Here is a 27,572-nt window from a genome sequence, read left to right as displayed (position 1 = left end):
CCCCTCGTCTCACTCTCGCCTTCCTCCCGCTCCCAGCCACCCTCTCTCCCCTGTGCTCCCCCTATGTAGGAGTTCTAGTTCTCTAAAGAGATATTGCATGGGGGATTCCCTGCACGTTGCACGTCACGGTTCTGCATGCTGCATGCTCCAGGTTGGCCTGTTGGATTTGCCTGCCGATCTATGCTTTGGTTTGTGCTGGCTATTCGTTTTTTTTGTTTTTTTTTTCCATCTCTGCACTTCCAGAGTGGAGTGAGGATTTGGAAGTTTGTGTTCCCCCATTTTACTCTGGAGGTGGAGATTTGTTTTGAAAAGATTACTTGCTTGTAAACAGAACTCCAAGGCTCTGAAATTTGCCATCATTTATTTAAAAATGATTAAAAAAAAAACTAAAATAATAATAATAATAAAACCATTCACAAGCCACTCCATAGAGCTGGCGTTAGTATGATAAATAAAATGTATATTATGGCAGCAGCTAGGATTACAAAAAAGGACCTCCCTATAACTTTTGCTTTGCGCATAGAAAATCACATTGTAGGTTCCAGTACTTACTCTGTAAAATGAAAATATATTTTATTATGTATATTTTTAGATAGAAGTTATCCCAAATTTCAAATTCACATATCTTCCTGGAATATTCAATAAATATTAGTACTGTAGAAGTCATAGAAACTTCTATATAATGATAGTATTATTGGGATTTTTATAGTAGTTTTAAGACACATTCAGGAAAAACCAATAAAAAAAAGAAAGAAATCATCCATACTGTATGTACACATTGTGTGGGGACAGTGAAAATGCTAGCATAGTAGCCATATATGCGTATGTATATGGCTAAATAGGTCATGAATATATGACACCAATTCAGATCTTTAGATAGATAGATAGATAGATAGATAGATAGATAGATAGATAGATAGATAGATAGATAGATAGATAGATAGATAGATATTGATATTGATTGATATAGATAGATAGATAGATAGATAGATAGATAGATAGATAGATAGATAGATAGATAGATAGATAGATAGATAGATAGATAGAGATAGATAGATAGATAGATAGATAGATAGATAGATAGATAGATAGATAGATAGATATGGATAGATAGATAGATAGATAGATAGATAGATAGATAGATAGATAGATAGATAGATAGATAGATAGATAGATAGATAGATAGATAGATAGATAGATAGATATTGATTGATATTGATATTGATTGATATTGATTGATATAGATAGATAGATAGATAGATAGATAGATAGATAGATAGATAGATAGATAGATAGATAGAGATAGATAGATAGATAGATAGATAGATAGATAGATAGATAGATAGATAGATAGATAGATAGATAGATATGGATAGATAGATAGATAGATAGATAGATAGATAGATAGATAGATAGATAGATAGATATTGATTGATATTGATATTGATTGATATTGATATTGATTGATATAGATAGATAGATAGATAGATAGATAGATAGATAGATAGATAGATAGATAGATAGATAGATAGATAGATAGATAGATAGATAGATAGATAGATAGATAGATAGATAGATAGATAGATAGATACAGATAGATAGAAAGCTTATCGGCTGCCTGCAGTGTCTTCAGTAGAAATACAGGAATGGATGAAAGGACAGCAGCTTTGTGTAGAATCTCTGTCTATAAAACAGAACCTTCTCTAAATAATTTCCTGTTCTGTTAAATTGGTTGTAAACCACTCTGCAGAGCTCAATAAGGAGAGCTCTGAGAGCTGATTGAAGGGAAGGGGCACCCCCCCCCCCCCTTTCATGCTCATTTGCACAGCATAGAGGAACAGAGCTGAGACTGTCAATCACAGGCTGTGTGCTAGAGATCCCTCTCCTGTCACCATTTTTCTCTTGGTGTCAGGAAAACTAGACAGAAGTGATTTATGCTGATAGCAGAGGAACGAGGAAGCAGACAGAAATTGAGACAAGTACACACTATAGACTTATGCTTTGTTCATAGTTCATGTCAGAGGTTTACAGCCACTTTAAGCCCATAAAGTGTTTATGTAAATAATTTTGGTAGACCAATCATTACAATTCACACTTATTTACATATAAATATAAAAGCATATGTAATGAGCAAGTATGACTTCTCCAATGGACATTATATACTTATAAGCTATCCAGAGAAACAAGTTTTAAGAAAATGAACACACATTATATAGATTTACATTCCGCGTGTCTTCTTACATTTATATATAAAAATTTTAATAATATAGTTCCTCTTTAGCAGTAAAAATAAGCACTAAAGCACTTCTGAGAGAGATATTTTAAAATGTAGCATATGATAGTTGTAGATGCTTTTTCCTGTTGTACTTTTTTTTTATTGTAGCATTGCATATAATCAGAGCCTTCTGAGTGCTGTATATAGGTGAGTAATTTATTTTAATTGTGGTAAGAACAGTTCATTCATGCTGTGTTTTCTGGGTCTTGCAGAGGCTCCTTCGAATGGACCTTCCTGTGGCTGATGATAATACTGTACATTTCAACTCCACTCTCATGGCTCTTATACGAACTGCACTGGATATCAAAATTGCTAAAGGTGAGATCACATTTTTTTTTTTAGGCCCAGACCAGAGACCTTGGGAATAAAATAACGGTCTAAGAGCAACCAATATAGTATGGACAGTCATTATTTAAAGAAGGTTTTAATATTACTGGTTACTGGTGGACAGGACTTTTTTTCTCGGAAAATAGGTGCAGGAACTCCCCCTTTCCGAATCGCCCCTTGTCGCCACCCCTACTCACCTCCTGCATCATTCCTTGGTTCCACCCCTTACCCACCTCCCAGTACTGCCCCTTTTATAGAATATAGAACTAAGTAACAATTAAGGTACTAAGTCATTTGTATGGAATGTGTTAATGATAACAAGAAAAGCAGTAAAATAGGCCCCCTGCAGCCAGCAACAATAGATCCCCCAGCAACAATGGACAACCTGCAACAAAATACCCCCTCCCCCAGCAAAAAAAGATCCTCAGCAGCAATAACAGGTCTCCCTGCAGCAAGCACCAATAGACTCCCCAGCAGCCACCAACAATGGATTACCTGCAACAAAATAGGCCCCTCCCCCTGCAACAATAGACTCGCAGCAGCAATAACAGATTTCCCTGAAGCCAGCATCACTAAATCCCTCCCAGCAACAACTGATCCCCAGCAACATAAGACCCCCTCCCAACAACAATAGATCCCCCACCAGCAACAATAGACCTCTTTAGCAACAATAGACCCCCCCCCCCGCCCTGCAAACCTAGATCAATAGACCCTGAATTACATTCAGTGCTGGAGGTGCCGGAACTGGGTTCCCCCGCGTTCCCGCTGAAAAAAAGCCCTGCTGGTGGATATATTATATCTATATTTGTTATTCTGTACTCAGTTCTGAAAGATGACCTGAAGTAACGGCTTTCTGTGTTGATGTAAGGGTTATGTGTTTTATACAAGTGTGAATGGGCCCTTAAAGTATCTTGTTTTCTTTGGAAATATATAAAAACTGTTTACTTCATAAGTGGGAACATGTCTCAGAAACAGAAGAAAAGGAATTAGATTAAAGTGTTACTAAACCCAGAACCTGCATTCATATCTGGTCACCCAAAGTACACAAAACATGGAAATGCAATAGTTTTAGTAAATATAAACTGATAAATACCCAGCCCCTTAATCTACATGTGGGGCGCCGGACGGATGGCTTCTAATGGTATTTTTTTTTTCTTTAAGCATGTGATTAGAGCCAGAGGCTCTAATAGGCTTCAAAAAAGGGTGGGCTCGGGGCGCAGAGCACTGCGCCCCTAGCCCACCCAGCTGTGTGACAACAGCGAATTAATATTTGCTATCATCCTCCTGATTCTCCTCCCGGGCCAATTTAGGAAGCGGGTCCTGAGACCCGTCACCCGATTGGCCGAGAGGAGAACCCATCCTATTGGCCATGGAGGAGGAGGAGGGAGGAGACGCAGGGGGAGCCACCGTGAAGCACCAGGACGAGGAGACACCGCCCAGAGGAAGCGCTGCCTGCGACCTAGATGGGGGGCTGGTGACCGACCTGGGGGGGGAGGTTGCCTATTACCAGAACGACTGGGGGGTGGACTTGGGTGGATTGTTTGCCCCCCCCCCAACAAATATACCACCAGCCGCCACTGATAAAAACCTTTTCTCATCAGCAGTATATAGCAGTCTTGTGACTTCTATCAGTTCCTAGTAAAGCTTGAAGGAGGAGTTCTCATTCTCCCCTGATCCTTTGTCTGGACAGTGCTGATTGGCCCTGTGCTGATCACATGCATCCTCCCAAGAAAAAAAAAAAACTCTCTATCGATGTACACCAAACTGAGCATGTGCAGGCCTTCCCCTAGCTCTGTGAATATCAGGTTATTTTTTGGGGGACAGTGGAAGAAGAGGAGGATCAGAGAAGACAGGATCAAACAGCCTTTATATACAATGTGGAGGATTAACCCCTTAGGTTCCATAGTGAGTATAACAAGCAGGCATTACTGCATATACAGACTGATTTAACTGTTGTGGGTTTAGTAACACTTTAATGTCAGAATGTAAAACCTGCACTGTATTTCTTTTACACTAACCGTTGCAACTTACCAAACAGTGAGATTATACTTAAGTGATATCATTTTTATCTGTGTGTTTTTCAGGTGGTGCTGACAAACAGCAAATGGACAATGAGCTCAGAAAAGAAATGATGGCCATTTGGCCCAATCTGTCTCAGAAAACACTCGAATTGCTGGTGACACCCCATAAATGTAAGGAAAACGGTAAAGACATCCACAGAACCGATGAGTTTAAACTAAGAGTTCAGTCAAATGCTAACTATACTTAAACCTGCTCCCAACCCCATTCTAAGCCTATTCTAACTATCCTGTGAATGGAAAGATGTGTAAGCTTACCTATACTGGGGGTGCCCTGGTCTGGTCACACGATCTCTCCAGCAGCTAGCTTTAGTGAAGAGGAGGGATTGCCGACAACAGCTGCAGAGCCTATGTGATGACGTCATCCATAGACTTACTTTGGAGCATCGGTTGTCGGCTGTCCCTCCTCTACACTGGACGCCGATCATGTGACTGGACTGGAGCACCCTCAGCATAAGTAGGGATAGATATCTTTCCTTTATAGGTTAGTAAGAATAGGCTTGGAATGGAGGGGGTGGAAGCACGTTTAACTATAATTAGGATTTGATTGGACTTCCACCAGTCCTTCAATGCTATAAAAAGAAGAAGCCATACTTACCTTTCAAAATTACCAATTCATATGGATCTAACCTGCTGAGTCTGATGGAATTCTTAATGATACACAAGAATTCTGTGAATATATTTTAAACCAGCTGAAACAACGAGTTAAAAAGGAAGTAAACGTCCATCTTTATAAATTTTACCTATAGGTAAGCCTATAATATGGTCTACCTATAGGTAGAATGAATATCTCCTAAACGTGCACCGTATAGGAGATATTTACTGTACATGCAGACATCACTGGCGCATGCGCTCTGAAGGAACGGCCACCCGTGCCGTTCCTTCAGAGCCTTGTGCCGTGACCGGCGGCTCCCGCGAGCATGTGGGGAAGTGATGTCATCATGGCTCCGGCCAGTCACAGTGCCGGAGTCCGCAAACCCAGAAGCAAGACTGAAAGGCTTAGTTCTCAGGTAAGTTTGACAAAATGTGCTAGTATGCGATGCAAACTAGCACATTATGTCTTTGCCTTGCAGGTAAGATAAAAAAAAAAAAACGTGCAGCAGTTTACAACTGCTTTAAAATTTATCTGTTATGAAAGCAATAATTCAGTTTGTTTTATTTTTTCCCCCTTGCATGTGATTGCAGCAAATGGAAATTTGTTCCTCTTATGGGACTTTAAAGGGAAAAAGCTACTCTGGGGTAATCATGAGTATAAGTTTTATTAGCAACGGGTGTAGATAAAACAAATCTACAATGCAGAAAAGTGGATGTACAAGGGAAAACAGGATGCATAACACAACAAACATGCAATACAGTATATGAAGTTCACAATCATAGACTCCGTTACATATGGAACACACATACGAGGAGTACCAGACGCGTTTCAAGTTATACTCTTCTTCAGGGGTATCTGATTGAGATCAGCATGTAGTATAGTATTGCTTAGGGACATCATAGATTACTGCATCCACTTAAAAACACTTTAAGAAAAAGCTGCAGGGAACAGATAGCCACTATTCCTGTACCAGCTCCTGATCCGAACCGGGGGGGCCGTCTGTGCCAGGACCAGCGGAACCACAGGAACCAGGTTCCTGTCCTCCACTGCACGACTGCCCGACCTTGGGCACCACATCTCTCCAAGGGCCATTCAAGGTTGGATACCCAGGGCTATATTGGACCCTGGGCCAGGCGCCAAACCTTAGGCACCTCAAGCAGCACCCCAGCAGGTTCCTGTCCTCCACTTCACGACCGCCCAACCTTGGGCACCACATCTCTCCAAGGGCCATTCAAGGTTGGATACCCAGGGCTATATTGGACCCTGGGCCAGGCGCCAAACCTTAGGCACCTCAAGCAGCACCCCAGCAGGTTCCTGTCCTCCACTTCATGACCGCCTGACCTTGGGCACCACATCTCTCCAAGGGCCATTCAAGGTTGGATACCCAGGGCTATATCAGACCCTGGGCCAGGCACCAAACCTTAGGAACCTCAATCAGCACCCCAGCAGCTTCCCTTTGCATACCTCTTGGTGCAAGGCAGATCAGCCCACGCCACCCCCACCAGGGGCGATTGCAGCTCCCCGCCGATGGCTTAGCCTATCCACCAGGCAGGACTTCATACTCCAGCACCAGGGCACACTTACAAGGAATGGCGTCCCACCTTCTAGACCTACAACACACTGATTAGTGTCCTGGCGCCCTCTGTTGGGGAACACTCCTGTGGTTCTGCTGTTCCTGGCACACACGGCCCCCGTTCCGGATCAGGAGCTGGTACAGGAATAGTGGCTATCTGTTCCCTGCAGCTTTTCCTTAAAGTGTTTTTAAGTGGATGCAGTAATCTATGATGTTCCTAAGCAATACTATATGACATGCCTTTGTCGTGCTGATCTCAATCAGATACCCCTGAAGAGTATAACTCGAAACGCGTCGGTTACTCCCCGTATGTGTGTTCCATATGTAACAGAGTCTATAGTCGTGAACTTCATATACTGTATTGCATGTCTGTTGTGTTACGCATCCTGTATTCCCTTGTACATTCACTTTTTTGCATTGTAGATTTGTTTTATCTACACCCTTTGCTAATAAAACTTATACTCATGATTACCCCAGAGTAGCTTTTTCCCTTTAAAGTCCCATAAGAGGAACAAATTTCCATTTGCTTATATTATTGGGGATGTGGGTTAACCCCACTCTGTAGACCAACCTAGCACGACCCTTCTATTCCTTGCATGTGATTGGGTATTCTTTGCAAAGTGAATTTTCAGCACATTCCCTTGCAAAAGGAAAATTTCCTTTACAAAGTGTACAACCGCCTATTTGCCTTTATTAAATCAACCCTAGTGATTTAGAAAGTGTTAAAGCAAAGCATAAGCATGACTTGAAGCCGAGGTAACAGCATTTTTAGAAGGAGACATAAGCCATAGCAACCCACGCATGTCTCTCTTGACAGTTTTTTTTTTTTTTAAGGCACAATTGTACAATACGGATGCCTGTTTTTGTAGTCGGGTACAGTAGTGATCGTCTATGCATGCTTTAGCCAATTGTGTGTTCTCCTTGTCAGTATGTTATCTATTCTGTTTTATCAGCTACTGACCTAACCGTTGGGAAGATTTATGCTGCCATGATGATTATGGAGTATTACAGACAAAGCAAAGCAAAACGACTACAGGCATTGCAGGAAGAACAGGTAACTCCATCATAAAGATCTTACCATAGACATGTTTACACAGAAAGCTCATCTGCATCTTATTCTGCCATGTATTACAAAAAATCTAGGCCCAGAAAATATCTTCTACAGCATAGCTCCCAACTGTCCCTGATTTCGAGGGACTGTCCATGATTTGGAGCAATGCCCCTCATTCCTCCTCATTTGTCCCTCATTTTGGTCTGATCTATATAGATGTATATAAAATGCACTTTTTATCTTTCAAAAAGTGTTTCCCAGTGCTAAACCTTTCATCCATTATTCTAAGTTGCTTCATTTGTAAATGTCAAAAGCCAATATAAAGGTATAATAGTGGTTAAAAAAAAAAAAAAAAAAAGCATTTGTGGATTTCACTAATTTCGGCATCCCTCATTCTCATCTCAAAAAGTTGGGAGGTATGTCTACAGTATGTGCAGGAAAAGAACATGACAAATATATTGAAAAGTAGACAAATCAAGGGAAAAAAAAAATGAAAATAACAAAGACATGGTTCAGTATAAAAAGAAAAAAAAAATGCTACTTTGATGAAAGATTCTTTTGGATTCCCTTCTTGTAAATAGCAGGTTATGCACTGTTTAGGGGGTGGAAACTATCAACAAAAATTGAAAATCTTATTAAACCTGGCTAAGGCTAGGTTCACCCTAGTGTGACTGCTATGTGATCTGATTTTCAGTGCAATTATGTTATGCGACTCTGTTGCGTTTTGATTTGTTATTGACATGTTTTTGATACTAGTGCATTTTTTTGGTAGGGGAGGGAGACTGGATGGCACCTGTTGGCATCCTAATTACCAATGATTCATCTCTGCTGTCAGCCAGGGATTCCTGGAATGTAAAGGAAGGATCCTGTTAGGACGTTGGCTGGTGCCGGCTAATTAGCAACCTGCAAAAATGTGTCAGAAAGAATGTACATGCGTTTTGGGTGCATTTATGGCTGGTGCAAGGATTTTTGACACCCTAGGTGAAACCTAATTTTGCCTCCCCCCCCCTTGGCTCCACCCCCTGACTCCACCCCCTTTGCCCAGCTCATGTATACCCCAACTTTTTAATGAAGCGCCCATCAAATGCAGCCTCACCAGCGCCCATCAAATGCAGCCTAACCAGCGCCCATCAATGCAGCCCACCAGTGCCCATCAATGAATGTTTGCTTGCTTCCATTCATTTGGGAGTCGGGACACAGACACAGTCCTCCGCCGCCGTTGCGCCTCTGACCCTATGTGCGAACAGAGCAGCGACTGCCTGCTGATGTTGAGACTTAGTTACTTGCTGCAGAGAGAAGAGAGTAGGAACACCAGTGGCTGGGCGCCCTAGGCAGCAGTGCGCCCTAGGCGGCTGCCTAGTTTGCCTAGTGATAGCACCGGCCCTGGATGCATTTCCATTGAAGTCTATGGGGCCAAAATGCCACTGCAACTGCACCAAAGGGGTCAAACCCGGAACTAGCAAGGTGTACCTAATCAAGTGGCCGGTGAGTATATATTTCCCTTCTGACTTTTATAACTAAACCTTATTAAAGTCTTAAAGGGGTTGTAAACTCTCATGGTTTTTCATGGTGAAAAACCTCTTTTAGTGCACCAGCCTTCCAGAGCCCCCCTTTTACTTACCTGAGCCCGATTGTTCCTGCGCCGGGGACAAGCACACCCGCTTCAGTCGGTGTCTCGGGTCCTGATTGGATAGATTGATAGCAGTGCAGCCATTGGCTCCCGCTGCTGTCAATCAAATCAAATGACACTGGAGCTGAGGGGCGGAGCTGAGTCCTGCTGTCTGTGTCAATGGACGCAGCAGCAGGACACGGGAGCGCGCCCGTTCAAGTGCCCCGAGGGAGAGCGCTTCTCCGACAGGGCACTCGAGAAGAGGAGGAGCCATCAGCGGCGCTGAGGGACCCCAGAAGGGGAGGATCGGGGCCACTCTGTGCAAAACCAACTGCACAGAGGAGGTAAGTATGGCATGTTTGTTTTGATTTTTTAAACTGAACATTTACATATCCTTTAAGCTGGGTATACACTAGTAGAATTTAAACGAAAATTTGTATGGAAATTCACAGAACATTCGAATGTCATTTGGAAGTAGTTCAAGATTTAATTTGCTTAAGGCCTCATGTACACTGGACATTATAAAAACGCCAGTAGTGTTAGCAGTAGAAAGCTGTAGCTGTAGAATGAGTTTTTACAGTAATGTTTTTCAGCATTTTTTAGGTGTAGTGTTTTTTAGCTTTTTTTTCTTGTGAAACTATACTCCCACAAAAGCTTATGGCTCAAAAACGCTGATTCACGCAGAATAGCCACGTTTTTAAGCTTTTATCAGGGTTAGAGCGTTTTTACAGCTGAAAAACGCCTCTCAAAATCCACTAGTTCTGGGTTTTTTCCAGCCAAAAAAACACCCCTGCCAAAAGATGCTAATAACAGCCTATGTGTGCATGGACACATAGGACAGTGATGGCGAACCTTGGCACCCCAGATGTTTTGGAACTACATTTCCCATGATGCTCTGGCACTCTGCAGTGTAGTTGAGCATCATGGGAAATGTAGTTCCAAAACATCTGGGGTGCCAAGGTTCACCATCACTGACATAGGATAACATGCTGGGGAGTTTAGTGGCTGCAGAAAAAAAACGCTTGAAGCCAAAAAACAGTAGCTGTAAAAACATCCAGTGTGCACGAGGCCTTAACATTCTATTTTAAATAAAATGGACTTTACTGAACAAAAACCACATACACTGTTAGAAATTCATACATTGAAGAATTTTCCTTCATTTCTTGTTACTGGGGTTGAAAAAGAATGTCAATTTGACCCCAATAATGATTAGAGTGACAAACAAACGTTCTTACAACGTATAAATACAGGCCCAAAGGTCAAAACCTATGTGCAGATAGTGCTTGCAATGAGTTAAAAGAATGAAATCAATACAAGTAAAAAATTAAACCATCCCTATTAAACTAATACAATCAATCAATGACGTGCACAATGCTTATGTTCTCTAAAACAATAAACATATGCATATGCCCCGAGGATCCACTGTGGAAGAAGGATACTGGCGAATCCCTGAAGGGACCACGGGTCTGTGAGAGACAACCAAAGTGATTTTTGACTACTCTTTGTCCTATGACAAGAGAGTTAACTACGCCTGGTGAGTAGGGATCCTTACTACACACATGGTGGATTGGTGGCACTGGAAAAGTATCTAATACATGAAGAAAAGCGCAGGGCACTTTACTTTATTTTATGTTGAAGATTGCACCATTTGCACATATCTATTGGGACTGAGTACTTTAACCCCTTTAGATCTGCGCTATAGCCGAATGACGGCTACAGCGCGGATCTGCTTTGCCGGGAGGCCGTCAATAGACGTCCTCCCCTTTTCACGCTTGCCATGCCCCCTGAAGGGCGCGCGCTGTCAATGAGACTCGGGTGATCACAGATCGGAGTAAGGGGTCGATCCCGGCCCCTTACCACGTGATCAGCTGTCAGCCAATGACAACTGATCACGTGATGTAAACAGAAGATCGGTAATCGTTTTTTTTTTTTTTCTTCTCACGCTGACAGCATGAGAAGAAAAAAAAAGCCGATCACTGGCTTCTGTTGAAGAGACATCGGTCCCGAAGAGGAAGAGGTGAAGCCACCTCATATGTGCCCACCAGTACCGCCTGCCAGTGCCACCTGCCAGTGCCACGAATCAGAGCCCACGGTGCCACGAATCAGTGCCCACCAGTACATGGTAAGTAAGTGCCAGCAATCAGTGCCACCTATTAATGCCCACAAGTGCCACCTGTCAATGCCTACCAGTGTTGCCAATCAGTGCCTCATCAGTGCCACCTAGCAGTGCTGCCTATCAGTGTCACCTACCAGTGCTGATCAGTGCCCATCACTGCCACCCATCAGTGCCACCCATCAGTACCACCTATCAGTGCCACCTATTAGTGCCCTTCAGTGCCACCTATCAATGCCCTACAGTGCCACCCATCAGTGCCACCCATCAGTGCCACCTCTCAGTGCCCACCAATGCCACCTCATCAGTGCCCACCAGTGCCGCCTATTAGTGCCCATTAGTGCTGCCTTATCAGTGCCCATCAGTGTTGCCTTATCAGTGCTCATCAATGCAGCCTATCAGTCCCCATCAGTGCAGCCTATCAGTGCCCATCAGTGCAGCCTATCAGTGCCCATCAGTGTAGCCTCATCAGTGTACATCAATGAAGGAGAAAAATTACCTGTTTGCTAAACTTATTAACAAAATGTAAAACAGTTTTGTATTTTTTTTTTTAAATTTGACTTTTTAAATTTTTTTAGCAAAAAATAAAAAACCCAGAGGTGATCAAATACCACCAAAAGAAAGCTCTATTTGTGGGAAAAAAATTATAAAAATTTCATTTGGGTACAGTGTTGTATGACCGCGCAATTGTCATTCAAAAGTGACAGCGCTAAAAGCTGAAAATTGGTCTGGGCAGGAGGGGGTTAAGTTGCGCAGTAAGCAAGTGGTTAATATATCAACTTATTGTTGTTCATCTAGTTCATGGTTATTGTTTTAGAGCACATTGTGTACATGTCATTGATTGATTGTATTAGTTTAATAGGGATGGTTTAATTTTTACTTGTATTGATTTCAGTTTTTTTAACTCTATTTGCTATTTGCACATAAGTTTTGACGTATGGGCCTGCATTCATAACATTTGTATATAAAAAATATTTGAATTAGTATTTAGATTCTCGAGTAGCAGCATTCACACATTTATCACATAATATTTTGGGTTTGCGCAGAATTTAATTTATATTCATAACATTTAACCCAATTCAGAGGTTCAGAGTAGCAGCTGCAGCAAGTTATTCTACTAGTGCAGGGGTCTCCAAACTTTTAAAACAAAGGGCCAGATTAATGTCCTTCAGACTTTAGGGGGGCCGGACTGTGGCCAGTGGGAGAAATAGAAACTGTCCTGGTGTCAGTGCCTTCTCTTTGATATTAGGGGGAATAATAATGCCCCATTTTTGGTGCCAGTGGTAGGAATTATGCCCCATCATTGGTGTCAGTGGGAGAAATAATGTCTTGTATCACTGGGAGGCCTAGTGCCCCAAGGGCCGAAAAAAGGCAAGCAAAGGGCCGCATCTGGCCCTCGGATCATAGTTTGGAGACCACTGTACTAGTGTATACTCAGCTTAACTGTCTGAATTGTCAACATGCATAGCAAGTTGTAAAGCTATTAATGAGAAGACACCCAGTCTGGTACAATCTCAAGTCTATGGCTCACACACAAGACTGCCAGTCTCGAGTCATTTAGGTATGTTAGAAAACCCGTTTGTCCCTTCTTGTGAAAAGTGGCACTTTAAGTGTCTGCGAGTTGCCTGTCCTCTTCCGCCCCACTCTGCTACCAATTGAAATATTTATGCACCCAGCAGCCAAGACCTATGCCTGAGGGAAGTTGGATCATGCCTGCCAACAGTGGCGTCGCTAGGGGGTGGCTTTTGGGGCTATAGCTCCGAATCTGGGGCCCATAGCCCGAGTCTCTGCAGGGGTCCCCAAGGGGAGGGGAAGCTCTCCTCTCTGGGGACCCTGATGTAAGTGGGGGGGCTCTCTGGGGACCCCAATGCAGGGAGAGGCTCTCTGGGGACCCTGATTTAAGGGGGGTCTCTCTGGGGACCCTGATGTAGGGGGAGACTCTCTGGGGACCCTGATTTAACCCCTTCCCGCCGACCGAACGCACATATGCGTCCTCGGCTTTCCGGGGTTATACCGGGATGATGCCCGCAGCTGCAGGCATCATCCCAGTACCGTTGTTTTCAGCGGGTGATCGGCTACCTGAATATAACAACCGATGCGGCTAAAAGCCGCTCGGCTGTTATACCGGAGGAGCGGGAGGGGACATCCCCCCCCTCCCGCCGCCTCCCGCCGCTGTTACCGGGCCTCCCGTGCGATCGGGAGGCCCGGTGTCCATTCGGGAATCTCCGGCGGCTGGGGGCGGGCTGGAACGAAGCTGTGAGCGGCTTCGTTCCAGCCTTCTAATTGTAAACGCGGAAGCGACGTCATGACGTCACTTCCCGTTTACTCGGCTGCCATTGGCGCCGAATTTAAAAAAGTACACAGTATTCAGAATCGCCGTTTTCGGCGATCTGAATACTTTGAAGTGTAAAGGAGGGATGGGGGGTCTTTTAGACCCCCCATCCCTCCATAAAGAGTACCTGTCACCACATATTACTGTCACAAGGGATTTTTAAACACAATTTATAAAAGTATAAAAATAAATAAAATAAATAAAAAAAAAAAAAAAAAATTTTTAAAGCGCCCCCGTCCCCGCGAGCTCGCGCAGCGAAGAAAACGCATACGGAAGTCGCGCCCGCATATGTAAACGGTGTTCAAACCACACATGTGAGGTATCGCCGCGATCGTTAGAGCGAGAGCAATAATTCTAGCCCTAGACCTCCTCTGTAGCTCAAACCTGGTAACCGTAAAAAATTTTTAAAGCGTCACCTATGGAAATTCATAGGTACCGTAGTTCGTCGCCATTCCACGAGTGCGTGCAATTATAAAGGGTGACATGTTTGGTATCTATTTACTCGGCGTAACATCATCTTTCACATTATACAAAAAAATTGGGGTAACTTTACTGTTTGGATTTTTTAAAATTCATGAAAGTGTCACTTTTCCAAAAATTTGCGTTTAAAACACCGCTGCACAAATACCGTGTGATAAAAAATATTGCAACAATCGCCATTTTATTCTTTAGACTCTCTTCTAAAAAAATATATATAATGTTTGGGGGTTCTAAGTAATTTTCTAGCAAAAAATACGGATTTTAACTTGTAAACACCAAATTTCAAAAATAGGCTTAGTCATGAAAGGGTTAAGGGGAGGCTATCTGGGGACCCTGATTCAAGGGGGGGGCTCTCTGGGGATCCTTATTTAAGGGGGAGGCTCCCTGGGAACCCTGATGCAAGGGGGAGGCTCTCTGGGAACCCTGATGCAAGGGGGAGGCTCTCTGGGGATCCTCCTGTAAGTGGGGCTCTCTGGGGATCCTAATGTAAGGGGGGCTCTCTGGGGACCCTGTTGTAAAGTATGTATATACATGTGTATGCCCGCCCAAGCGTATGACTTTCTTTACTACGTTGCTATTACATTACTAAACCTTCCATACAAAAATAACTTTTTAAGCCAGCATAATTCTCTACACATCCCCAGTATATTTGTACCTAAACACAAGTTTACACACAAAAAATGTCATTATGTCTCTTATGCTACGGATGGGGGCTTTCTTCATTTCACTTTCTGGTTATGAGCAGTGCACATCAACTGCTGTCACATGCACTGCTCCTACAAACTACAAATCCCATGATCCTATGCGCCTGCCTATTTTATTTCATATATAACCCCATTTTACGAAGGGGAGGCTTCCTGTGCTAATATGTGGAGGCCCTGGCATGTAATACTGTAGTCCTTCTTGGGGGTGAATGGACGAGGGTGGCTGTGTTCCTGCATAAAGAAAGACCATGTAGACCAAAACATAGTCACTCTTATAACTGAAAAAGAATGACAGATTCTAAATCCAGATTCTGTGATGTGATTTAAGGTGCTACTATTAGAAGATACAAAAGGGACAACAGATGATGGTAATAAATTTGACTTTTGTTGTCTAATGTGTTTAATGATATTTTAAGCCAAACACAATGATGCAAACAGCCACCGATACTAACACTGTAGAATTTATCAGAATATACAAAGTAACTGGACTGGAAAATGAAAGATTGAAAATTAAGTGATATGGAACATAAGGGCAGTTCGTACTGGCATTTTTTTAAACTAGTAATTTAATGGGGTCCATCATGTGAAATGAAAAAATAATCATGATGTATATCATTGACAGTGAGGTGAAGCCTGTGCATCTAACTTTGGGGTTGATTTACTAAAACTGGAGAGTGCAAAATCTGGTGCAGCTGTGCATGGTAGCCAATCAGCTTCTAACTTCAGCTTGTTCAGTTATACTTTGACATGGAAGCCGATTGGTTTCTATTAAGTGCTGTATTATTTAGGAGAAACCTCAGAGAAAGATAAGGTCGGGTAAACCCATGCCACATCCCACATACGAAAATTTGCAAAAGGAGGTAGCCCCCAGGGATACTATGGGCATGGGAGATAAAACCAGACCATACGGAAGTATAAAAAAGTACAAAATTTATTGAAAAGACATAGAAAATTGAGTACTGTCCGTGATACTTTTTTTTAATATTTGCACTAACATACAATTTTTCAGGACAAGCTTTCGGGGGTATGTCCCCTTCTTCAAGGTCCAAGTAGTAGTACTGCTTGGACCTTGAAGAAGGGGACATACCCCGAAAGCTTGTCCTGAAAAACTGTATGTTAGTACAAATATAAAAAAAAGTATCACAGAGAGTACTCAATTTTCTATGTCACAATTGCACTAATACGGCTACAATCATATCAAGTATTGAAAAGACATATAATAAGACATAGAATACAAAAATATGCAAATATTTAGACAAAATTGGAAAGACACAAATAATAAACAGCAACGTTTAACTGATATACACATAAGGTCTAGACCTGTAGTCGACACAAATGTGTTGACAGTATGCCCAACATGTTTCGAAAAATATGGTATTAATTTCCTTCTTCAGGGGTGAGCTGAGGTAGGCTGTTAAATTCTATTAACTAGAGAAAACAGAGTAATAATACAAAGTTCATGATAAATAAATATGATACTGTACATCAAAAGATGGCCTCACATATCTGTCAATACATCTTGCTGTGTGAATAAATAACACGAACAATGTGAGTATTTCTTGCATTTATTGATGTTTCTTGCCATGTTTGGAAAACGATTGATAAGCGGCCATTGTTACTCTTTAGATGTACAGTACATAAGTAAATAAATATAATACTGTACATCAAAAGAGTAGCAATGGCCGCTTATCAATCGTTTTCCAAACATGGCAAGAAACATCAATAAATGCAAGAAATACTCACATTGTTCGTGTTATTTATTCACACAGCAAGATGTATTGACAGGAAAGTGAGGCCATCTTTTGATGTACAGTATCATATTTATTTATCATGAACTTTGTATTATTACTCTGTTTTCTCTAGTTAATAGAATTTAACAGCCTACCTCAGCTCAGTCCCTGAAGAAGGAAATTAATACCATATTTTTCCGAAACATGTTGGGCATACTGCCAACACATTTGGGTCGACTACAGGTCTAGACCTTATGTGTATATCAGTTAAAAGTTGCTGTTTATTATTCATGTCTTTTTTCCAATTTTGTCTAAATATTTGCATATTTTTGTATTCTATGTCTTATTATATGTCTTTTCAATATATTTTGTACTTTTTTATACTTCTGTATGGTCTGGTTTTACGTCCCATGCCCATAGAATCCTTGGGGGCTACCTCCTTTTGCAAATCTATACCACTTTTTGCACTCTTGAATTTTAGTAAATCAACCCCTCTATGTTTACCAAAGTACTTGGTGCTCCAGCGCTAGTGCACGATCACTCCTAGCTCTATATTCAATAATACATTGTACTATCAGTGATGTCAGTCAGATCCTGTCTTTTCCAGAACCGAACTCCCCTCATGTTTCAAAGGATGGAACCTCCATCACCCACACAAGATGGACCAATGGGACTGACCGCTCTAATGTCTTCTCAGAGGGAGCCAGGAGGAGACATGTGAGTATTATCTCTAGCTTATCCTTGTTGCTTATTATTACAAACTGTATAAGAAGAATCACCTCCAATATGTGATATGGGTTTGAAAGTACTGTCTGTACAAAGTAATAAAAAATATCCCTATGTTGAAGCTATATATTCTCTTTTAGCAAATAATATAGCCTGTATTTTGATGGTGTTCCAGGAATATCCCCGAGGGTGGAATGAAGGAGAGTCAGTCTTGGATGACGCAAAGAGCACAGCAGATGTTCCAAAAGACGGGAACATGGAGTCCAGAGAGGGCCAGAGAACAAGAAAATACCAACAGCTGGCCAGATTCCCAGGTAAGGTTGCCATATACTTTAGAAAGAGGTCGAACTTGCAGGGATGATTAATCCACCCTCGGGCCAGCAAATTTCTTGAGCACTGCACAGTGCCCCATAAACATGATCTACATTGCCTTGGAAAAGTATTCATTCCCCTTGAAATTTTCCACATTTTGTCATGTTATTACAACTAAAAACGTAAATGTATTTTGATGCAATTTTATGTGATAGACCAACCAATACAAAATGGCACATCATTGTGAAGTGGAATTCAAATGTTAAATGGTTTTCAAAATTTTTTACAAATAAATATCTGAAAAGTGTGGCGTACATTTGTATTCAGCTCTTTTTTCTCTGATACCCCTAACTAAAATCTAGTGGAACCAATTGCCTTCAGAAGTCATCTAATTAGTAAATAGAGTCCACCTGTGTGTAATCCAACGTCAGTATAAATACAGCTGTTTTGTGAAGCCCTAAGAGGTTTGTTAGAGAACCTTGGTGAACAAACAGCGTCACTAAGGCCAAGGAACACGCCAGACAGTTCAGGGATAAAGTTGTGAAGGTGTTTAAAGCAGGGTTAGGTTATAAAAAATAATCCCAAGCTTTGAACATATCACAGAGCACTGTTCAATCCATCATCCAAAAATGGAAAGAGTATGGCACAACTGCAAAACCGTCCACCTAAACTGACAGGCCGGGGGCAAGGAGAGCATTAATCAGAGAAGCAGCCAAAAGGCCCATGGTAACTCTGGAGGCGCTACAGATATCCACAGCTCAGGTGGGAGAATCTGTCCACAGGACAACTATTAGTCGTCATAAGAAGTCCCATTTGCAGTTTGCAACAAGCAATGTGGGGGAAACAGCAAACATGTGGAAGAAGGTGCTCTGGTCAGATGAGACCAAAATTGAACTTTTTTTGCCTAAAAGCAAAATGTGCGGTGGAAAACTAACACTGCACATCACCCTCAACACACCATCCCCACCATGAAACGTGGTGGCAGCATCATGTTGTGGGGATGCTTTTCTTCAGCATGGACAGGGAAGCTGGTCAAAGTTGATGGGAAGATGGATGGAGCCAAATACAGGGCAATCTTAGAATAAAACCTGTTAGAGTCTTCAAAAGACTTGAGACTGGGGTGGAGGTTCACCTTCCAGCAGGACAACGCCCCTAAACATACAGCCAGAGCTACAATGGAATGGTTTAGATCAAAACATATTCATGTGTTAGAATGGCCCAGTCAAAGTCCAGACCTAAATCCAATTGAGAATCTGTGGCAAGACTTGAAAATTGCTGTTCACAGACGCTCTCCATCCAATCTGACAGAGCTTGAGCTATTTTGCAAATAAGAATGGGCAAAACTGTAGCTCTCTAGATATGCAATGCTGGTAGAGACATCCCCAAAAAGACTTGCAGCTGTAATTGCAGTGAAAGGTGGTTCTACAAAGTATTGACTTAGGGGGGCTGAATACAAATGTACCCCACACTTTTCAGATATTTATTTGTAGAAAAAAATGAAAACCATTTATCATTTTCCTTCCATTTCACAATTATGTGCCACTTTGTGTTGGTCCATCACATAAAATCCCAATAATATACATTTACGTTTTTGGTTGTAATATGACAAAATGTGGAAAATTTCAAGGGGTATGAATACTTTTTCAAGGCACTGTATATATAGGGATGAGGGGGACTGTCTGTGTTATCTATTGAGTAAAACATCTTTGTCAGGAAAGTGTCAGATTGATTGGTAGGTGTCAGCCTGCCACCACATACTACACATCACCTTATCTGACCAAAAAAAGACAAATCGGGTGACTGGCCTATCCTATAAATGGGTAGCTTAAGGAGATGTTCCAGCCTGGGGAATTTTTTTTTTAAAGTCAGCAGCTACAAATACTGTAGCTGCTGACTTTTAATATATGGACACTTACCTGTCCAGGGAGCCCGCAATGTCAGCACCCCAACCGATCTTCGGTTTAGCTGTCGGGTGCTGCCGCCACCATCTCCACTAAGGGAAACTGGCAGTGAAGCCTTCCGGCTTCACAGACGGTTCCCTACTGCGCATGCGTTAAGTGCGCTGCGCTTTCTAATTGGCCTGGTGGCGTAGGAAAGAGGTGGGGGACCGAACTTCCGAGGGACGGCGCCATCTCCAGAAGTGAAGTCAAAAACAGGTCCCCCTATCCCCCCCCCCAAAAGATGCCAAATGTGGCACCGGAGGGGGGGGGGAGGCAAATACGTGGAAGTTCCACTTTTGGGTGGAACTCCACTTTAAAGTAAATCTAATCTGTCTTAAAATGTGCCTTTGGTAACAATAGTGCTGCACTTCAGTACTGTTGTTATCTTAGCCATGTTTAGGCCAGGTCAGGATCACTTTAATACAATGTACATCTGAATTACTATTATTATTACTTGGACTGTACCTAAATTCTGCCTAGGGTTCCCTTGTTTGGGGATTTTGTCTCTGTATACTGAAGACAGTGGGGTAAACATTTTCACCTCTGACCCAAATTGTAAGTGGTATTAATATACTTGGTGATCCTTAAATTTGATGGATGCATTTGATTTCTTTTCTTTTTTTATGATTTTTTAAAACTTATTTTCACCTGGTGATCCAACCAGTAGCACAATTCCTGTTTTTGAGGGTCTCCGCGCCACCGGAGGAGCAACAGAGACACCATTGGACAGCAGCAGTCTAGGGGGAGGGTAGTGTTAGATGGACTTGTCTAACAAATTAAAGCTGAACTCCAGAATAACACATTTTAAGTAGTTACAGAAACAGTTTTTTTTCTTTTGGGATAAATTAATAAAAACTTACCACTGCAAGCACCCCTGTCAGTTTTAAGTGGTTTGTCTCAGCCCCATAACTGCCATTTTTGCTGGACAGGTTAGCCCAGTTGAAAAATATCAGACTTAAGCCGCGTACACACGGTCGGACTTGCCAACGGGATAACCTCCGTCTGCATTTCCGACAGAAAAATTTAGAACATGTTCTATATGTAAGTCCGTCGGAAATTCCAGCAGAAAAAGGCCGATGGGGCATACACATGGTCGGAATATCCGACCAAAAGCTCCTATCGGACTTTTTCTGTCGGAAATTCCGACCGTGTGTACGGGGCATTACTGACAGAATCAACAAGTGAAAATAAAGAAAAAAAAAGGCTAAAAAGGAAAGTAATGCAGCCATCACATCTAAGATTTAGTATAATACATTTTTGTTTTTAGGTTACAGCTTCAGATAGAAGATAATAAATGCTACTAATTTCTGCAAGATCTAATTTTTCATGGCTGAACCCTAGAAAAACCTGTTACAGAAAAAGCATGAAGGCTAGCATTGCTGGCCATTACTTCTGAAAATGCTTATGCTTGCTGCCTAATTGTCATACTAATGCACTGGCTTTAATGCTTCCTGTGTCACCAATCTAAAACAAATATAGCTATAAGGATTTATGACCCCCTTTGACACTTATTTTCAAGCATGTTCCAGGTCCGTGACCCTGTTTGGGTTTACACCCGATGCTTTGGTTTCCTCCATCAATACAAAACATGATTGTCTTCTGACTAAAGTTTCCTAGAGCGCATATATCAGACACAAGGCCCGTGGTCCAAATCCGGCCCACCAGGCTTTGGCATGTGGCCCTCCCACCCAGTTTTACAGCTGAAACATAGTGGAACTCCAGTACGCCACCTTCAGCTCTCACCCTCTGCTTCCCGCTTTCAAGCATGTTCCAGGTCCGTGACCCTGTTTGGGTTTACACCCGATGTTTTGGTTTCCTCCATCAGTACAAAACATGATTGTCTTCTGACTAAAGTTTCCTAGAGCGCATATATCAAACACAAGGCCCGTGGCCCACCAGGCTTTGGCATGTGGCCCTCCCACCCAGTTTTACAGCTGGAACATAGTGGAACTCCAGTACCCCACCTTCAGCTCTCACAGTCTGCTCCCTGCTTTCAAGCATGTTTCAGGTCCGTGACCCTGTTTGGGTTTACACCTGATGCTTGGTTTCCTCCATCAGTACAAGACATGATTGTCTTCTGACTAAAGTTTCCTAGAGCGCATATATCAAACACAAGGCCCGTGACCCGAATCCGGCCCTCCAGGCTTTGGCATGTGGCCCTCCCACCCAGTTTTACAGCTGGAACATAGTGGAACTCCAGTACCCCACCTTCAGCTCTCACCCTCTGCTCTCTGCTTTCAAGCATGTTTCAGGTCCGTGACCCTGTTTGGGAGACCTGATGTTTTGGTTTCCTCCATCAGTACAAATATGATTGTCTTCTGACCATTTTTCTAGAGCTCATATATCAAACACAAGGCCCGTGGCCGAATCCGGCCCACCAGGCTTTGGCATGTGGCCCTCCCATCCAGTTTTGCAACTGGAACATAGTGGAACTCCATTACGCCACCTTCAGCTCTCACGTTCTGATCCCGCTGTCACTTGTAAACACAGAAGCCTTTAGCATTTATAAGGGACAGCTTTGCTCTTAGCGGCACCTTGGTCTAACAGATCCCTGCATGCACTCACTGCGGGGACAGATCTCCAGAATCTGAGAAAGTGAACAATCTCCCTGCAAAGCAGAGCTGCCTACACAGAGAGGTAATAGAGCTGAATACATGGGTAGTAGAACCGCTTACATAGGGAGATATTAGAACTGGGCTGGGTAGAAGAGAGAGATGGGAGGAAGCTTGGAGCGGGGGGGGGGCAGGGTTGTGGTTGCACACTGTGCATAGCGCATCCCTAAACCCCGCACTCTGTACTAAGCACACCCCTGAACTCTGTACATAATGCACTCCTGAACCCTGTATGTAGAGCACCCCAGATACAACGGGCACTTTGAGAGCAACTAGACTGCATTAAAAGTGCCCTGGACATTAATTCTAATGTAAATTCTAAAGTCTAATGTAAGGTGCTTTGTAATTTCTCAGTGCTAAATAAATACAGAATGTAATAATAATAATCATAATAATTAAAGAAAAAAAATCTTGGTGAACCCCCTCACACATATATACAGTGTGGCTTCCTCCTAAAAAAGTCAAATAGCATAGCCCCCTCCTCAAACAATGCAGCCCCCCTCCTCACACATGCAAACAATGAAACCCCCCTCTCTCTCACACATTTAGTATAGACCCCTCCTCAAATATACAAACAATGCAGCTCCCCTCACATTTCCAGACAATGCAGCCCCCATCCACAGTAACTCACTGCTGTCCTGAAGATGTGGGCATTCATGGGTGGGCATGCGTGGCCATATGTTGTAAAAGCACAAGTGTCTTTCTATAAAATTCCTGTTCTCTGAAAGCAGAGATGGCAGGCTGTAGGTGGCAGAGTAAATGGTGGCTGAGTCAGCGCTGAAGAGGTGGCAGGCAAGTTTGGGGAGGATGCAGCTTGCTTCACAATGCCCCCTCCTTACATGAAAACACTGCACCCAGGGCACCTGCCCCTCCTGTTGCCCCCCACTTCCCCATGTCCTGGCCCTGTTTCTAAAAAAAGATCTTGTTTTGTAAAAATGACTCTGTCTATATTCACAGCTGGTGGAGATGACCGAGATGAGTCGAGATGGTTACTCAGACAGTGAACAATATCTTGTTATAGAAGGGCATGGCAGAGCTGCCTCAATGCCACGACTACCTGCTGACAACCAGGTAAGTACTTCCTCCTGATTCCAAGTTCTTGTTTACCATGACACAGCCACGTTACAAAATATATTGTTTCATGGTGGAAACTAACATAGTAAAAAAATTATAGCCACAGCTAATGAAATCATTTGAGAATTGAGGATTTGTTTCCTGGCCTTTATATATTCTTAATAACTATTTTAAACAAACCAAAAACCATATAAACACTCCATGCAGTTTACCAATGCAAAAGACTTCTTAAAAATATGATATTTTAACTAAATTGTCATTGTATCAAATTACTATATCCTTGAGGTCTCATTCACACTATGGGGTTGATTTACCAAAGGTGTTTCAGCTGTTCACTTAGCAAAGTGAATTTTCACTTTGCAAGGTAATTTTCACTTGAAAAAAAAATGAACGTTGCAATAAATAAATAAATAAATATATATACAGTATATATATATATATATATATATATATATATATATATATATCCAGTCGCGTGCAGGAAAAAATTCCCTTGCAAAATAAAAATGTATTACTTTATTACCTTATTTTCGGCAATGGAACCATTCAAGTCGTTGCGACTCAAGTCGCAGTGACCTTGAAAAGGGTTCATGTACTGCTTTTCTGCAGTTCCATTGTGACTTGCATGGACTTCTGTTAAGTGAAGTTGCAAGCCACAATAAAAAAGCAGATCAAAATCGCACTGATCTTCGGATTTGAAATGGCGCTGAAGTAGCGTGAATTCAAAGCCGCCCTTGTGTGATCCATGGCTAATAGGTGATCTATGGCCAGCTTAAGTTGTCACAGGAACAAGTATTCTCTTTGAAAAGTTACCCCTCAATTCTTGCTCTGGTGGCATCTCAAAATTTTGGATCTACCCTAAGCTTCATCATTCCTGGTGACAATGGTGGTCAGGACAAATGAATTTCCTTAACAGGGAAATAGACAGAAATAAAAACTTGACAGTGGTTTTATCCTTTTGTTACTCTGTCCAAATCTAAAAAAAAGTTTTTCTTTAGTCATACTGTAACCTTTAGTTGTACTCTGTTCCATGTACAGTGCACCCGGAAAGTATTCACATCGCTTCACTTTTTCCACATTTTGTAATGTTACAGCCTGATTCTAAAATGGACTAAATTAATTATTTTCCTCAAAATTCTACAAACAATATCCCATAATGACAATGGGAAAGAAGTTTGTTTGAAATCTTTGCAAATGTATTAAAAATAAAAAACAAAAATAAATCCCATGTACATAAGTATTCACAGCCTTTGCCATGACACTCAAAACTGAGCTCAGGCGCATCCTGTGTCCACTGATCATCCTTGAAATGTTTCTATAACTTGATTGGAGTCCATCTGTGGTAAATTCAGTTGATTGGACTTAATTTGCAAAGGTACACACCTGTCTATATAAGGTCCAACAGTTTACAGTGCATGTCAGAGCACAAACCAAGCCATGAAGACCAAGGAATTGTCTGTAGACCTCCGAGACAGGATTGTATCGAGGCACAGATCTGGGGAAGGGTACAGAAACATTTCTGCAGCACTGAAGGTCCCAATGAGCACAGTGGCCTCCATCATCCGTAAATGGAAGAAGTTTGGAACCTCCAGGACTCCGCCTGGCCAAACTGAACGATCGGGAGAGAAGGACCTTAGTCAGGCAGTTGACCAAGAACCTGATGGTCACTTTGACAAAGCTCCAGCGTTTCTCTGTGGAGAGAGGAGAACTTTCCAGAAGAACAACTATCTCTACAGCACTCCACCAATCAGGCCTGTATGGTAGAGTGGCCAGACGGAAGCCACTCCTCAGTAAAAGGCACATGACCGCCCATCTGGAGTTTGCCAAAAGGCACCTGAAGGACTCTCAGACCATGAGAAACAAAATTCTCTGGTCTGATGAAACAAAGATTGAACTCTTTGGCCTGAATGGCAAGCATCATGTCTGGAGGAAACCAGGCACCGCTCATCACCTGGCCAATGCCATCCCTACAGTGAAGCATGTTGGTGACAGCATCATGCTGTGGGGATGTTTTTAGCAACAGGAACTGGGAGACTAGTCAGGATCGAGGGAAAGATGAAAGCAGCGATGTACAGAGACATCCTCGATGAAAACCTGCTCCAGAGCACTCTGGACCTCAGACTGGGGCGAAGGTTCTTCTTCCAACAGGTAAACGACCCTAAGCACACAGCCAAGATATCAAAGAAGTGGCTACGGGACAACTCTGTGAATGTCCTTGAGTGACCCAGCCAGAACAAAGACTTGAACCCGATTGAACTACTCTAGAGAGATCTGAAGATGGCTGTGCACCATCGCTCCCTATTCAACCTGATGGAGTTTGGGAGGTCCTGCAAAGAAGAATGGGAGAAACTACCCAAAAATAGGTGTGCCAAGCGTGTAGCATCATACTCAAAAAGACTTGAGGCTGTAATTGGTGCCAAAGGTTCTCAAACAAAGTATTGAGCAAATGTTGTGAATACTTACGTACATGGGATTTTGTTTTGTTTTTTTTTGTTTTTTAATACATTTGCATTGATTTCAAACAAACTTCTTTCACGTTGTCATTATGGGGTATTGTTTTAGAATTTGGAGGAAAATTATGAATCCATTTCAATCCATTTTGGAATAAGGCTGTAACATAACAAAATATGGAAAAAGTGAAGCGATGTGAATACTTTCCAGATGCACCCTATGTATGTGAGCCACAAGTTCTGTTTACAACTGGGGCTCACGTGCTGTACAATAACATTATTTATGGGAATATGTAGTGGGAACTGACCCTTAGTTGTACCAGATTGGGAGATGGGCATTGGTGACAATCTGCGCATGGTATATGAAAACAGTAAGTGGAACTCCAGACAAATATAAAAAATGATCATGTGTTTCAAGTTATTTATTCAATAAAAATCATTAAATGTATTTAAAACTATTGTTATCTGGAATCTACAGTCCCCTACTTAATAAAATTTGGACTGAGAGCAGAAATTCTGCAGATTTTTGTCTTCAGATTTACCAAAACCATATAATATGAGGTCAAACTCTAATGCCGCGAAACACGCGATCGGAAATTCCGCCAGCAAAACTCCGATGAGAACTCTTTGTCGGAAGATGCGACCGTGTGTATGCTCCATCGGTCTTTTGCTTGTGGAATTCCAGCCAGCAAAGATTGAGAGCATGTTCTCTATTTTTTGGTAGGGAAAAGTTCCTATCCAAAAATGCGATCGTCTGTACATATTCCGATGCACAAAATTCCTACGCATGCTCAGAAACAATTCGACGCATGCTCGGAAGCATTGAACTTCATTTTCTCGGCTCATCGTAGTGTTGTACGTCACCGCGTTCTTGACTGTCGAAAGTTCAGAGAACTTTTGAGTGACCGTGTGTATGCAAGGTAAGCTTGAGCGGAATTCCGTCGGAAAAACCATCCAAGTTTTTTCCGACGGAAAATCCTCGTGTGTACGGGGCATAAGAGTTTAAATTTGTATGCAATCAGGCAAGCCCTTGCACTACATGGTTTTGGTAAATCTGAAGACAAAAATCTGCAGAAAACCAAATAGTGTGTATGGGGTTTTACACTGCAGTGTTGTCACCCCAATAAACTGCCTACTTCTAAGTAGGCTTATAGGTGGGACAGAGTACAAGGAAAACCCCACCAGTAAGGTTATAGTGAATCTAAACCCAAAAACAAACATTTATCATAATGCAGCTTACCAGTCCTTAAATGCGGTGGATGCATTTGTTTTCTTTTTTTCAAAATAATTTCCTTTATTTTAACCTGGTGATGTCACAAATAGTACACGCTGTCCCTAGGTGGCTAGGCTCACTCACTAAGGCCGGCCATACATTATACAATTTTGTACAATTTTCCTTTAGATTTACCAAAAACGTATACTTTAAGGTCAAACCTAAACACTTTCAATTTGTATGCAATCAGTCAGGCCTTTGCATTACATAGTTGAAGGTAAATCTAAAGAAAATTGTATACTGTATGGCCAGCCTAATCATGGAGGGAGTCTTGGTTGTCACCCAAACTGGACTTCAAATATGTCTTCCTCTTTTCGT

The 27,572-nt window shown here is 42.2% G+C and overlaps 1 protein-coding gene across 7 annotated transcripts in view; it reads left to right on the top strand.

The window, feature by feature from the left end:
* Positions 1-27,572, top strand: part of CACNA1A (calcium voltage-gated channel subunit alpha1 A) — a 363,579-nt gene that overhangs the window by 293,034 nt on the left and 42,973 nt on the right. For 5 of the 7 annotated variants that reach the window (XM_073622743.1, XM_073622739.1, XM_073622742.1 and 2 more), the window contains 6 exons: positions 2,488-2,593; positions 4,687-4,806; positions 7,802-7,902; positions 17,475-17,584; positions 17,769-17,907; positions 23,415-23,528. In XM_073622743.1, the coding sequence (XP_073478844.1) occupies positions 2,488-2,593; positions 4,687-4,806; positions 7,802-7,902; positions 17,475-17,584; positions 17,769-17,907; positions 23,415-23,528 (690 nt within the window). The remainder of the gene's footprint in view (positions 1-2,487; positions 2,594-4,686; positions 4,807-7,801; positions 7,903-17,474; positions 17,585-17,768; positions 17,908-23,414; positions 23,529-27,572) is intronic. The other 2 variants (XM_073622741.1, XM_073622740.1) reach the window with 1 other exon arrangement.

Source organism: Aquarana catesbeiana, linkage group LG03 (assembly GCF_042186555.1).
Source record: "Aquarana catesbeiana isolate 2022-GZ linkage group LG03, ASM4218655v1, whole genome shotgun sequence".
Taxonomy (NCBI): Eukaryota; Metazoa; Chordata; class Amphibia; order Anura; family Ranidae; genus Aquarana; species Aquarana catesbeiana.
The sequence above is the reverse complement of the archived record's forward strand: the minus strand, read 5'-3'. Positions and strand labels throughout refer to the sequence as shown.